The 12,634-nt window shown below is 41.3% G+C and overlaps 1 protein-coding gene across 1 annotated transcript in view; it reads right to left on the bottom strand.

Annotated features, from left to right (window-relative positions):
- Positions 1-437: 437 nt before the first annotated feature.
- Positions 438-12,634, bottom strand: part of LOC139650305 (myosin IXb) — a 30,522-nt gene continuing 18,325 nt past the window's right edge. The window contains 21 exon segments of the mRNA XM_071526923.1: positions 438-1,651; positions 3,101-3,225; positions 3,331-3,434; positions 4,004-4,127; positions 4,321-4,452; positions 4,681-4,786; positions 5,337-5,465; positions 5,987-6,179; positions 6,363-6,436; positions 6,555-6,666; positions 6,764-6,805; positions 7,068-7,238; positions 7,569-7,676; positions 8,157-8,341; positions 8,883-8,962; positions 9,049-9,155; positions 10,637-10,653; positions 10,656-10,717; positions 10,938-11,306; positions 12,115-12,224; positions 12,227-12,262. Of these exon segments, the coding sequence (XP_071383024.1) occupies positions 1,362-1,651; positions 3,101-3,225; positions 3,331-3,434; positions 4,004-4,127; positions 4,321-4,452; positions 4,681-4,786; positions 5,337-5,465; positions 5,987-6,179; positions 6,363-6,436; positions 6,555-6,666; positions 6,764-6,805; positions 7,068-7,238; positions 7,569-7,676; positions 8,157-8,341; positions 8,883-8,962; positions 9,049-9,155; positions 10,637-10,653; positions 10,656-10,717; positions 10,938-11,306; positions 12,115-12,224; positions 12,227-12,262 (2,676 nt within the window). The 3' untranslated portion in view covers positions 438-1,361.

The following is a 12,634-nucleotide window of genomic DNA, read 5'->3' as shown; positions in this document are numbered from 1 at the left end:
TCCCATACAATATCGCTCACCGATTGGTTGACACATGTAAGAGGAAGTCAAAACTGAGCGTTTGATTGGTTTAGCAAAACGTTTGTACCATTGATCCTGAAATGTCATTTGCGAGCATCATCGCGGGTTTGGTGTAACAAAGAGGAAACCCTTATTTGGTGAGTAGCAGTGTTTATATAGAAAACGTACACGATGTTCAGCCACCTCCCTAAAAACGCCACAGCATCTTTGAACATCAAGGTCCATATAATATTGAGCTGGCAGAATTTAAAAGCGAGAAAAACTTTTTGTAGGCCTGTGGCAAAAATACTTAACTGTTTTATGAAGAGAATAAAACTTGTTGCGGTCAAAGTTGTATTAGCCTATTATTTGTTGTCCTTCTACCAGTATACTCATATGTGAGGTGAGATGCAAAAAAATAAATACAAATTGTCAGTTTATTTCAGTTTGAGACACAGGTCAAACTCTGAGGACATCAAACACAATATACATAAGTCCTACCCCTTATAAAATGTACAGACATGCATAGCCAAAAAACCTACATGCATAGGCAAAAAGTTAATTTGGTGAAACTACACAGTCAAATACACAAAGCGAAATATTTTCAGTCAGTCAGTAAGGCAGCAAGAAGACCACTTCCTTTGCAGGCACACTGAATCAATCGTCCATTATTGCAGTTTTATATTCCACAGGACAATGAATCAGAGGGAAAAAAATACAAATGAAAGACTTAAGATGCACCCTTTAAGAGAAAATACACCCAACGATAACCCGAAATACAACTTTACATGACATTACTCGTTATCAAATGGAGAAACATTCTCTGTGCAAAGCTAGAACTTTTTAGTATTAGTTACAAAACACATTATTTTGTTTCCCTACAAAGAACATGAACTCGTATGCACTAGTACCATTAGCGGTTTTGAACATTGAAGCATTGTCCATTATTAATGAACTGAAAACGAGGCACTTGTAACGTCATACAACAGATAAATGACTTGTTCCTTGTCATACTGTCCTGTATTGTCTGCATATGAGACACAACTTGTCACAATACTTCATAAAACTAAACTTTATAAGATATGTACATTTCTGGGATATGTTTAAAATCACATACACTGTATTGCTATAAAGAGACTGAGTGTTCCTAGGTGTTGGTTTTTCTCCAGATATGTTAAAAATACTGAAGAAACAGTCTGTATGATCTCCCATTAAATACAATAAATTCTTGAGGCGCTCCATTTCCACAGCAGCTCTGACAAAAAGGGGCGCTGTAAAAACAAAACAAAAAACGAAAGTGCACAGTTCTTGTTTCCATATTACAGCTTCTCTAATGACTCTTACTTGAGACTATGCTTGTGTTAGATGTCCTCATCTATGAAAGGGATGTCCAGGTCATCAAAGCTCCCATTGAAGCTCTTGCTGGTGAACTGGGGCTCGCTGGCTGGGGAGGAGCTTGAAGGGCCGTCTTGGCCAGGGATGGAGCACAGGGACTGGGTAACATCTGTCCGACGCCCTGGCTGGCTCTCGGCTAGTTTCCGCTCCCACTGTCCATCTGTCTGACCCATCAAACTTCGGACTCTCTGTGCCAAGTCGGGGGGTTTAGGCGGGCACTCGGGCTTCTGGGCTTTCAACCACATCGTCACCTTTCCTGGTATCAGAAACCTCAGATTACTGAACGGATTTGGCCGGCGCTCATAACACACACACATTGTCTCACACACATTGTTCCTGTGTCAGCTTGACATCATAAGCTATTCATGGAAATTACAAACAAGAGGCAAACAAGAGCTCCCTCATGTACCGCCATAATCACCATGGTATATTACTCATAACCAGTAATGCTAAGGAGGTCATTAACTAAACAAATCAATGCATCAATTACCAAATACGTCTATGTCAGCATACTTGCTTTCACATCACACATGGGCGGTTATAATATGAGCTGAATTCATGAATGAACTCATCAATTCCAATTCAACTGAGGAACTGGAATTTGACAAAACCTACAGGAAACAGAATTGGAATTGAATTGGAATTTCAGGAAGTTAAATTTAATTCAATGAAATTCTGTGAAATTTTGTTTTGTTTTTTCTTACCACATATCTGAGATTATTTATATATATCATCAATACAGAATATCATCAATTGTTAAAGGCACCGTTCTGGTGGTATTTGATGCATAACATGTAATCGTAATACATACATTATGATTGAATGTATTCATAGAATTCCCACGATGTCACATGCATTTCCTACCAATATGGTGCTTTACAATACACACAGCTCATTGGCTGTGTTTGTCATTTGTTGCTGCTTGCATATCTGAGCTGTAGTTCTATTTACTACTACTGCCGGACACTGTTTATACAGTTTGTTACTTTATTGCTACGTTATTGCTATTATTTTTTTTCTTATTTATTGTTCTATTTTTACCTATTTATTGTTCTTTTATTGCATTGAGTACGGAAGCCACAAACTTAATCTCATTGTACTTTTACAATGACAATAAAGATATTCTATTCTATTCTATTGATTATAATCACTGTGATGTAACAGAATACTATGAATTGGAGTTGTTGAACTGTCTTTTATTTGATTCATAACGTTTGATTTATAATGTTGAGCAAGTCAAGACAACGGCTCTTAGAAGTAGAACTTCATTGAATTTAATGGGATTCAATTCTGTTGCGTCATTCCCAATTCAATTCCAATTCTGCTTTCTTAGAACTGGGTGCAATTCACACTCCAATTCCAACTCCAGGAATTGAATTGGAATTTACCATGCATTCTCAATTCAATTCATGAATGACCCCAACCCTGCTCCATATCCTAAAGCATTAAGGAGTTATATCACGTTTTCCTCATTAATATGCACAGGTATGTAGCAAGGTGCTCCAAAATCTACTCAGATAATCCACTCTATAGGAGATACCTGTAGTGTAAGTTTGAAGTTTCTATCATGTGTTCACAAGAATGTGTCTGCACACACAGACACAGTCCCACCACCAAGGCAAAAAACAAAATTCACATCTAGCTGATCAACGAGTTGCCTTATTAAACCCAGAGGAAGGTGAAAGTACCATACCTCTCTACTGACCTTCCGAGTCCAGGCTTCCCAGTCGGTCTTCCAGGCTGTCTGAGCTCATGGACGACTCGGAGTCCAGGTTGTCGTTGTCAGAGTTCTCCTGCTCCAACTCAGGCAACCTGCAGGCCAAGTCCTCCCTGGAAGAAACAACCCAAGATGTTATTATTCTAACCCACGTAACATTGAGAGAACGCATACACTTCCAGACCAGTCCAGAAATAAAGAAAATGGTTTCGGCTCACTTCTCCTGCTTGATGGACTTGATCCTTTCGATGAGGGTCTTCTCCATTTCGTTGTCAGAGTCTATTTGCTCGGGAACATCCAGCTCTGAGGGTTTCTCAATCACCTGCACAGAGAACAGAGCAGGGGGCTAAATGAACGCACTGGCTCTCTACACCAGAGGAGTTTCATTACAAAATGAGCAATCGACCTTTAGAAAAGTCTACGCTGTCAGAATGATTGCTGGCATGTTCAATATTATTCAACTTATTAGCCATCTTGAGTCCTGCAAAACTCCAAGTCCAACTGCAAAACTAACATTTTACAGGATGTAATCTTGTATGTTTTTTTTTAAACAGGTGACAGTAGAAGACTGTGATTGTACTTGGCAGCTCCCAGGTGTGAATGTGTGGAATTGTATGAATGTTACTGGAAAATAGCAAGCATACTCAGTTGACTTTCCCCAGATTTATGTAAGGTTAAACAGTTGAGTGACAGAATGAGTTTAGGTTATCTGGAAAAATAAGTCAATTTAATAAACTTTTCTGTCAGTTTGGTATACTTTTCTTCTTCTAAGTGATGCATCAGGTATCCATCTAATATTCAAAGTAGGTTAGAACAAACTTGCAAATACTATTTGACCCAGGTCTGCTTTCATGTTGTCTCTTCCTTCGGCCTTGCATGTTTTCTTCTCACCGTGTTTTGTCTCCTCAGTTTGAGCTGATTGACAGCCAGGGCCTCTGCATACTCCAGCTCCTGGATATTCTGCATCTTCTCTGTGTAGCGTCTTAACTGCTCATTGATCAGGATCTCCACACACCTGCAGACAACAGGGTCAATGTTGGTCTCCAAGTACTCCTCCATAAAACTGTGTCCATACATAGAAATACCTGCATCTAACAAACTGTTCTGAAGCTGTGCCTCTTATATTTTGGCCAAAGTTAGAATAAATTGCACTGCTTGTTGGGAAGCTGGAGAGATACTGTATAGGTGTGCGCAGTGCGGTGACTTACAGTGTAGTCTTGGACACGTCCTTCATACCAAGGAAGGGGTCGTTAGCATCAGGAGAGCGCAGGATGCAGGGGGCAAACACGATAGCCAAGGAGTTCGTAGTCATCCTATTGTGATCTTCCTCCTTTGCAACTCTAGAAACGAACACTATGGTCAGGATCTCACATGAGTTTTACCACTAGTAAATAACATGATGAATTAATCACATTCACAGTTGGAAAAATAACAGTGAAATGGGAAATCCTTGGCAATTGTCCTTGTGGAAAATGGTGTAAAACACAGAAGACACAAAGGACAATGGTGGAAAACAGAAGACATGGGGAAGATGGAAGAGTGGAAAGAAATAATAACAATCTTCCTACTTGACAAGGTGAAAGATGAGCCGTTCCAATGTGTTGTAGTTGGCAGAAGGAAGTTCATCGACCTTTTGGTATATGGCCCTTATTCGCTCAGATTTCTCTGGCAACTCTGTGTGTGAACAAACATGGAGATCAATACAATTTTAACAAGTTGTCAGAGTCAACAATCTAAGCATGCATATTGCATACATATATGTATTATGTTATATTGAAGGTTAAAGAAGCAGATTTGCAACCAGAAGATCCAGTGAAGCTGCTTAGTGGCCAGTAGTAGAAGACTGTGGTTTACTAGGCAGCACCCAGGTGTGAATAGGTTTAACTGTCTGAGTGTGAAACAGTGGAATGCTGAAAAAGAGCGTACATGCTCAGCATATCTTCCTTGGGTAAAAAAAGCAGCTCCAACTTGCAGTCCTGAAGAAGAATGTGACACAACAACAGCCACTGTGTCCCAACCACTAAACAAACACATTGCCATCATGAGAGATCACTTATCTAACCCCCTGATTCTGTTTGCGTGTTTTGACACCATGAATAAGCCCATTCATGGGGAAGGCACATGTATGCAAAAGCAGGGGTTTGGCTGAAAAAGCGCATGCATACTCACCAGACCTTCCCCCGGTTTACATGAATACATAAAAATACTGTCAATGTTTACTCACCCACAGCATGCAGGAAGTCATTGTAGAGGGTGTAAGTCATGAGGGGGTCGGGCAGCTCTCTGAGCCAACGTTTAACCAGGCCGGTGATGGTGTGGATGGGGTAGTTCTCTAAACACGGTGCTTCAGGATCTGAGGCCACAAAACAAAACACACAGGTGAGACAAACCAAATTTTCCCAACTATTCAGATTGACCTACACTGCCCGTCAAAAGTTTGGGGACACCTAGCTTTTGAAGATGTTTAATAAATACTAAAACAATTAAACTATATGTTCATAAAAAAAAACTTCATGTGAACAGTCAGTTTTTTCCAGCCGTTCCTCCGAGACGCTCTGCCTGCCTCTTGCAGGACTTCCCAGAGGTTTGTGGTGCTGGTTGGTAGGAAAAACCTTCTCTTCATACCAAAGACAGTTTGATGAAGATGAAGCTGAGTGTTGAACAAATACTAGTATTAGTAAATAGATGTTTTATGTAAACAAAGCATTCCCTTACTTCTTCATTGAAAAATAACAGAGAAAATGAAATAGTACTTTTAGAAAATATAGAAAAGGTAAGGTGTCCCCAAACTTTTGACGGGCAGTGCAGCTCCACCCTGATTGTGCCCAGTCACAAATACAAGACACATCATGTTCTTCACAAAGTGTTTCTCACTTGTCTCCAGGATCTGGTACAGCTCCCTCGCTCGGCAGGTGGAGCCAGACTTGCGATAGATGCCCTCTGTGTAGAGGCCGTTTAGCTCCACATGCATCAGCAGTATCTCCACCACCTTGGGCACTGGGTTGGCTTTATTGGTGAGGACACACACCTGGACCCCAAAGTGAAGGGAGCCTGGCAAGCTGTCATCCTGTCACAAACAAACACGCACACATGCAGACAGACAGATGAACAGAGAGACAAGGGGAGCATACATGAGAGAGAGAAAGAGAGAAAGACAGAGAGAGAGAGGCTCTATTAATTGTCTATATTATTATTAAATTAAAGTAGGTTATTCAATCATGCGACAGTATTCAAAAACGTCAATTCCTACCTTCCTGGCACACCGTGTCGAGCAATCTGTGATGACTTTGGTAAGGCATTTCTTGTGACATATTAACTTGCAAGCTGAAAAGAGCAGAAGTAAAGAGAACCAAATTAATATCACTGTGACATAAAATCTGGGTCTGTCGCAGTTTCTGATGTAGTCACATTTTGTTGTTGTCCTGTAAGTCGGTGAACTCACCGCTGCACATGTAGGCTTTCTCCATTCCCCAGATGTAGGAGCCACACAAGTCACATGACTGCATGATGTTCACCTGGTATGTGCTGAACAGGTGATCCAGAGGGCTGTTTGGCTGCAGAGATAAAATTTATCAGACAGTACACTAGGATGATTTACCTAGATTCACAGTAAAGAAACTTCACCATGCTGTTAGAGATAATTCAACTTACACATTTGTCCTTTTTCCTCCTCTTCTTTGTTTTCTTGGTAGCCTGGAAGATGTTATAAATGAGAAATTTAGGAGTAAACAACTTTCCACAAAAATGTCAATTAATGCTTTAAAGTGCACTATGGATTCCAGGATGAAATATGTAGAATAACCTTTTGAAAATGCTTACTCGTTATTTTAAATCTCATGACATATTCAAGAAATAACCTCTAAAAGCAAGGTGAACTAATAGTGAGCCCACACAAATACTTCTCGATGGTTCAAAGATTCAAAATTCACTGATGGACTTAAATTCTCAAATCTACCTTGACTGGTTCAGCCTCCACGCGTTTGATCTCGCCCCTGATGAAGCCATCCAGCACAGACTGGAACAGGTTGACCACCAGCTTGACTTCTGTTTTCTGCTTGGGCCCTGCCAGGCTGCTGACTTTGTTATGGTAGCCCTTCATCAGGTCTTTGTAGCCGATTTGGGGCTTCTGTCGGTCACAATGCGTGTGGGAAAGTAGAGTTAGTGATAGCTTTTATCTTCAGTTGTCTTAGTTTGGCTCCTTTTTGAGGCATTTAGCTACAGTCTTATCAAGAGTGACTAAGAATATGCACAACAGTAGAAGCAACGGATAGTTAGGAATGCAAGGTCAGTAATAAAGATTACTATGACCCCAAAAGACTTTTCTCCCTTAGATAAAGTTCCTCAAAATGAACTTAAAACTTCAGCCTCTGAGTATAATACTGTTTTACCCCCCTCATATAAGAACATTAAGCAACTTTACACTGTGTGTTTGTACAGAGAGTGAAGTTGAACTGACCGGGAAAGAGTACATGCTTTTGATGGTCTCTCTGAACTGCATGGTGGCTGTAAGGAAGATGTTCTCTGTTGCCGACAGCTCTTTTATCCTGGTGCGCAGCTCATTCACCTGAGGACAAAGATGAGGAAATGATGACAAAAACTGTCCTTGTACAGTTCACTTGAAGAGCTCCTTTCCAAAATACTAGAAATTCATTATTACATTATTACCTGGGGTTTGTCATTTAATCTTTCTAAAAATAAGAGGATCCAGTCTGTAAAAGTGTCATGTTGTCAATCAAAGCTCCAAGTTATTTACTATGCTTTAAAACGTACCACAATTTGTTTCTCATTCTTTTTGAAAGAGTAGATGCCAGTTTTTTTCAAATGGTGGATATCTAATTTTGGAACAAACACTTAAAAAAAACAGCCAAATGGCATTTAACCTCTGTACCTAAACTGATGAACCAAACAAAACTAAACTAAACATCTTCACATACACAGTGCAAACGAGTGAAAAATTAGGAGCCAAGTAGTGTATATAAAAGGTAACTAAGTGAGTTAGCCATCTGCTGTACTTCTTGCTCCACTCCTGAAGCAAACATCTCACCTGATTGCCCAGGAACTCGTCCAGGTTTCGCAGCTCCTTGGTGTCGGTGATCTCGCGGTCCAGAGAGGCGTTCCACTGTTCGGCCCGCGTGGCCCGGCTGATTCGGATGGTGGGGTTGCGACGTGTCCTCCCACTGTTCTGGTCTGGCATGCGGTAGGGATGAGGGGAGTAGCTGGACAAGGAGACTGTAGGCACCCGAGGGAGATTACATTAGTCTGACATGTGGATCAAAAGGTGGAACACTACATCTAGCACTGCTTCTATTGGTGATGTTTGGAGTGTTTCATAAAAAAATAATCTGAGGAATATTTCTATATTTAGTGGAGTCTCCTTAAAGAACTCTAAAACATTATATGGACATTATACAGACATTATTATAGTGTTAGGAAGGCCTTCTGAGTGCTAGACCGGCTGTAAATGTTTGTTATGAGCCACTAGATGGCAGTAAAGAAGATACTTGTGTCAACCAGTGATGCAGTGGTAAATAAAAAGGTGGGTAAACTGTGGCATCCAGTTGGTGATCATCATAAGGTGAACAACAACAAATATAAACAAAAATAAATTAGACTTTCAGAAAACTGTGACTTTGTGATTGTTTTTCCTTAAAAGACACTATCCTCCTCACAGCCAACATCCAGCTAATACTACTTATTGAGACACCAAGCACTGCACAGATACATGAATTACAGTTTTGGGGAATAAGCCTGTATAAGATATGTTGGCTACCTTCTTTGTCTGACGGAGAATCCATGATCTGTGAATCTCTAGGCGGCCGCTTCTTCAGAATTCGACTGAGAAACCAAAGCCTGGAGAAAACACAATCCTCATAAATTTCCACACAGAAGCAGATCAAATACATGATGCGATGTTGATAAAGCATGGGAGGTTTTACCTCTCAGGGGTTGTGGGTTGTGATTGGTTAGATCCCCGGTGTCCTGAGCCCTCACTGGTGCTCTTGGCGGGAAGGCTGAACCTCGACCCATCCGGTTCTGCCTGTATCTTGAACTGTGTGAACCACAAAAACAAGCTGTGACTCAATGTATTTAATTAACCTAATTAAACAACCAACGTTTGACAAACCTTTCACAGACAAACCAAACATGCCCTTTTAATAAAATAGTGTAATATTTCTTTCCATATCCCAAGTAACAGAGTTAGCTCTCTTTCCCCACCATGTTCCCCTGCAGTGGCCACACCCATGCCTCTTCCAAAAGGAAAGCTCTCCCGCCACCAAACAAGACTGCATGTTATAAGAATAACAGTTCAGTGAATGGTAGTGGAGTTTTGCATTGGAATCACAAGAGTGAACTGCCTCACCATTTTTATTCCATCATGCAAAGCTATACTGTCACTTGCCACCACCTCAACATTGACCTTTTTTGCTTTAATTAACACAACCTCCTATATGGACCTTCTATAACCCTGTGTCACTTTATGAACCTGTATTATTCAAAATAAGGACACACCCTTGTTAGTAAGTATTAATTCTGAAATTAACCCATTTTTATTCATATGCCCCATGTTTATATGTTTAACATGAGATGTGATTAGCTCCCACAATATGAGTGAATATCAAGTAATTAGCTAAAATGATTACAGCCACAATGAACAAACCACTGACTTAGTTTTGAGGTGACCAAAAGACACCAACATAAGAGCAATACATCATGTTCTGTAGTATAATCATCATTTACATTTAATTTCTGAACTGTGCCTACTGGCCTATGACTAATTTGGGTGAAGTGACAAAAAAGGTCAGAAATGAGCTGTGGAAAAGAGCTTTGACACTTTTTTCTGGAGAGCGAATGGTTTACTGGAAGCAGCAGCTCATTTTCTCAGAGTCCTGGGCTGCAGAGTAGAAGCCGGAAGGCCCAGCACATTGCAACCTTAAATCCGTTTGGGACATAATACGAGGATACACATGCAAGGCCTGCATGCAGAGGACGGCAGGACAGCGTCGGTCGGTCAAAGTTCCCCTCCGGTCAGTACCTTGACCTGGGATTTGTGGGCCCGGATGTCCACGCTACTGGCCGAGCTCTTCAGGCTGGGCCCTTTGGGGCTGATGGGAGGCAAGGGGAAGCTCCAGAACTCGCTCTCCTTGGAGCCCCCAAAGTTAAACATCAAACCGCTGCGGGGCGTAGGCTAAGCGCCGCTTGCGTTTGGGCCGCTTGCGGAGACGCACACAGTCCTAATTGGGCCAGGACAGGTCATGAGGCACAGACTGGGAGTCCTTCCTCACTTGAGGTCTAAGGAGCCTCCATTCATGAGTTTGTCAACAAAATGTAAACTCATAGCACAAACAATTACAATACTTTGAAAATGCAATTCAAACATTTCTGTTGTATGGTGAGCACAACAAAATGTAAGAAGCAACACTGGTAGATGATGGTGCAAAAATACAAATGGATTGGAACTGTCTAGGTGTACATACAGACGCAATGTTTTTGATTATGTAATAACATAAAGATAACATATGGTACCTCATTCGTAGAAGGGAGCTATCAGAGCCTGAGGAGCTGAGCTTGGACAACTCATCAGCAGACATGGACTTCCCTTTGCTCCTGTGTTGCAGAATGAAATAAGAGCAGAGCTTTGGACAATGGTGGAAATAAAATAAAACAATTGTGCTTGCAATTATTGGTGATCAAGATAGAGGTTTAAAAAGATAGGTTTAAAAAAATATCGCCATGATAGATAGATGATAGATATTTTATTGTCCTCCAAGATGACATTTGCTTTCACAGTCTGCACATGGAAACAATAAAGGACAGTACGACTTACTCGAACACTTCCTTCCGCCGCTCCCTTGGGTGCCGGGTGTCTGGACTGGAGTCGTCTGTCCGCTCTCCCTCGCTCCGTCTCTCCTTCCACCTCTCAGCCTTCTCCCTGATGCCCTCCGTCTTGATGTAGCGCTGGAGGGAGCTCGAGGGGCTGGTGGAGCCTTCACGTCTGCCAGCTTTGGGGTCCAGAGGGACGGACAGGGGTCTGTTAAGAGGAGGTGGGGATCCCCTGCCCCCCCGTTTCTCCCCGCCTCTGGTCCTCTGTGCAGGCTGGCTCTCTCCGTCCCGGCCGTTGACCGAGTCGGACTGCTGGCTCCTGTTGGGACTGACCTCCACTCCCTGCTGCCTCTTCAGCTCTTTTCTCCCCAGGCTGTGATGGACAAATCACTACTTCAGACCGACATAACAGCAACTGTCTGCATATATCCTAATGGTTTTAAGGGGGACTTTTTGCTCTTGTTCCATATTTATCTACTATAAACATAGAAATGGACAAGAGTAGCCTAATTGTGCCCAGTTGAAACTACTGGGGTTCTCTCTGCGATATGTTGTGATAATCTGTTGCATATCCACTGCTGAACACAACACTCACTGCCAAATAGACAAAACATATTGCAAAAATAGTTGATGGTGTTCCGCTAGGTGAGAGTGTTTCATAAAGATTTTAAATGACCGGCCTTCCATGCAAACTGGACATTGAGTCTGCAACATCTCACATATTTTTGATTTTCTCACGAATTGCATCTGTGGTTTTAATGAAAATGTTTCAAAAACTGGAATTTCTCAATGTCATAACATGATGATGAGAATGTGATTTTCTTTTACACACCAGTTGACCGATGCCACCTTCTGACTACTTCAGTTGGGTTGGGTTGAGACAGTACACTACGCTGCATTTTAACATAATCTATCTTGATACAGTGTCAGGTGTCCTGAGTTGAGAAAATAGATCTGACATTTTCAGATGTAAGTACAAACACACTTTTACATTTTGACCAGCTGGTGTCTCCAATAGCCTGCCATAATACACGGCAGGTGTTGGGAAAGCTCCCATTTTAGAATCAAACAGTTGCTTTTTTTTTAACCCTTATGGCATTTGAAACCCTTTTAAGTTGACTGAGTACATGTTTATTACAGGACCAGTTGTTGGTACAATGCAAGCAGCACAGGCAGTTTACCTCTCTCGTCCAGTGCGGTTTTTGGATGTCTTCTTGTCGCCCTCCTGCTGACTGAGGTACTCCACCCTCTTCAGTGAAGTCCGCCACGCAGTCTGGATCACTGTGGCAGCTCAGGATCGTTCTCATCGTAAAAACCACGCCAGCATTTCTGAAACACAAGAGATTCTCCATCAACTCGAGCCTGATATAGTGTTCTTTGATTGTTCCTACACTATGATAATCATTGCCTCCTGTTGTATGGATGGAGCTATATAATCCACATAATTTCTTGAGTATAAACCAGCTGGTGTTTTTCTCTCATGTCTGTTGTTGCTGCAATAACTAAATTTTCCTCTGGATAAATAAAGTACCTTTTATCTAGCCATCCATCTTATATTCTGTATTATTTAAGATAAAATTAATCCCTATGGGGAAATTGGGTCATTGCATAATCAAATACTAATACAAAAAAGAAAAATTTAATATAGCAAATGAGGGTTATAATAATACTAAAACATGTTAAATGGAATGTACGGACGAC

Source organism: Centroberyx affinis, unplaced genomic scaffold, assembly GCF_046629955.1.
Source record: "Centroberyx affinis isolate AG114_WGS23_722 - 3 ecotype Tasmania unplaced genomic scaffold, CSIRO-AGI_Caff_v1 ptg001479l_1, whole genome shotgun sequence".
In the NCBI taxonomy this organism is placed as follows: domain Eukaryota; kingdom Metazoa; phylum Chordata; class Actinopteri; order Beryciformes; family Berycidae; genus Centroberyx; species Centroberyx affinis.
The sequence above is the reverse complement of the archived record's forward strand: the minus strand, read 5'-3'. Positions and strand labels throughout refer to the sequence as shown.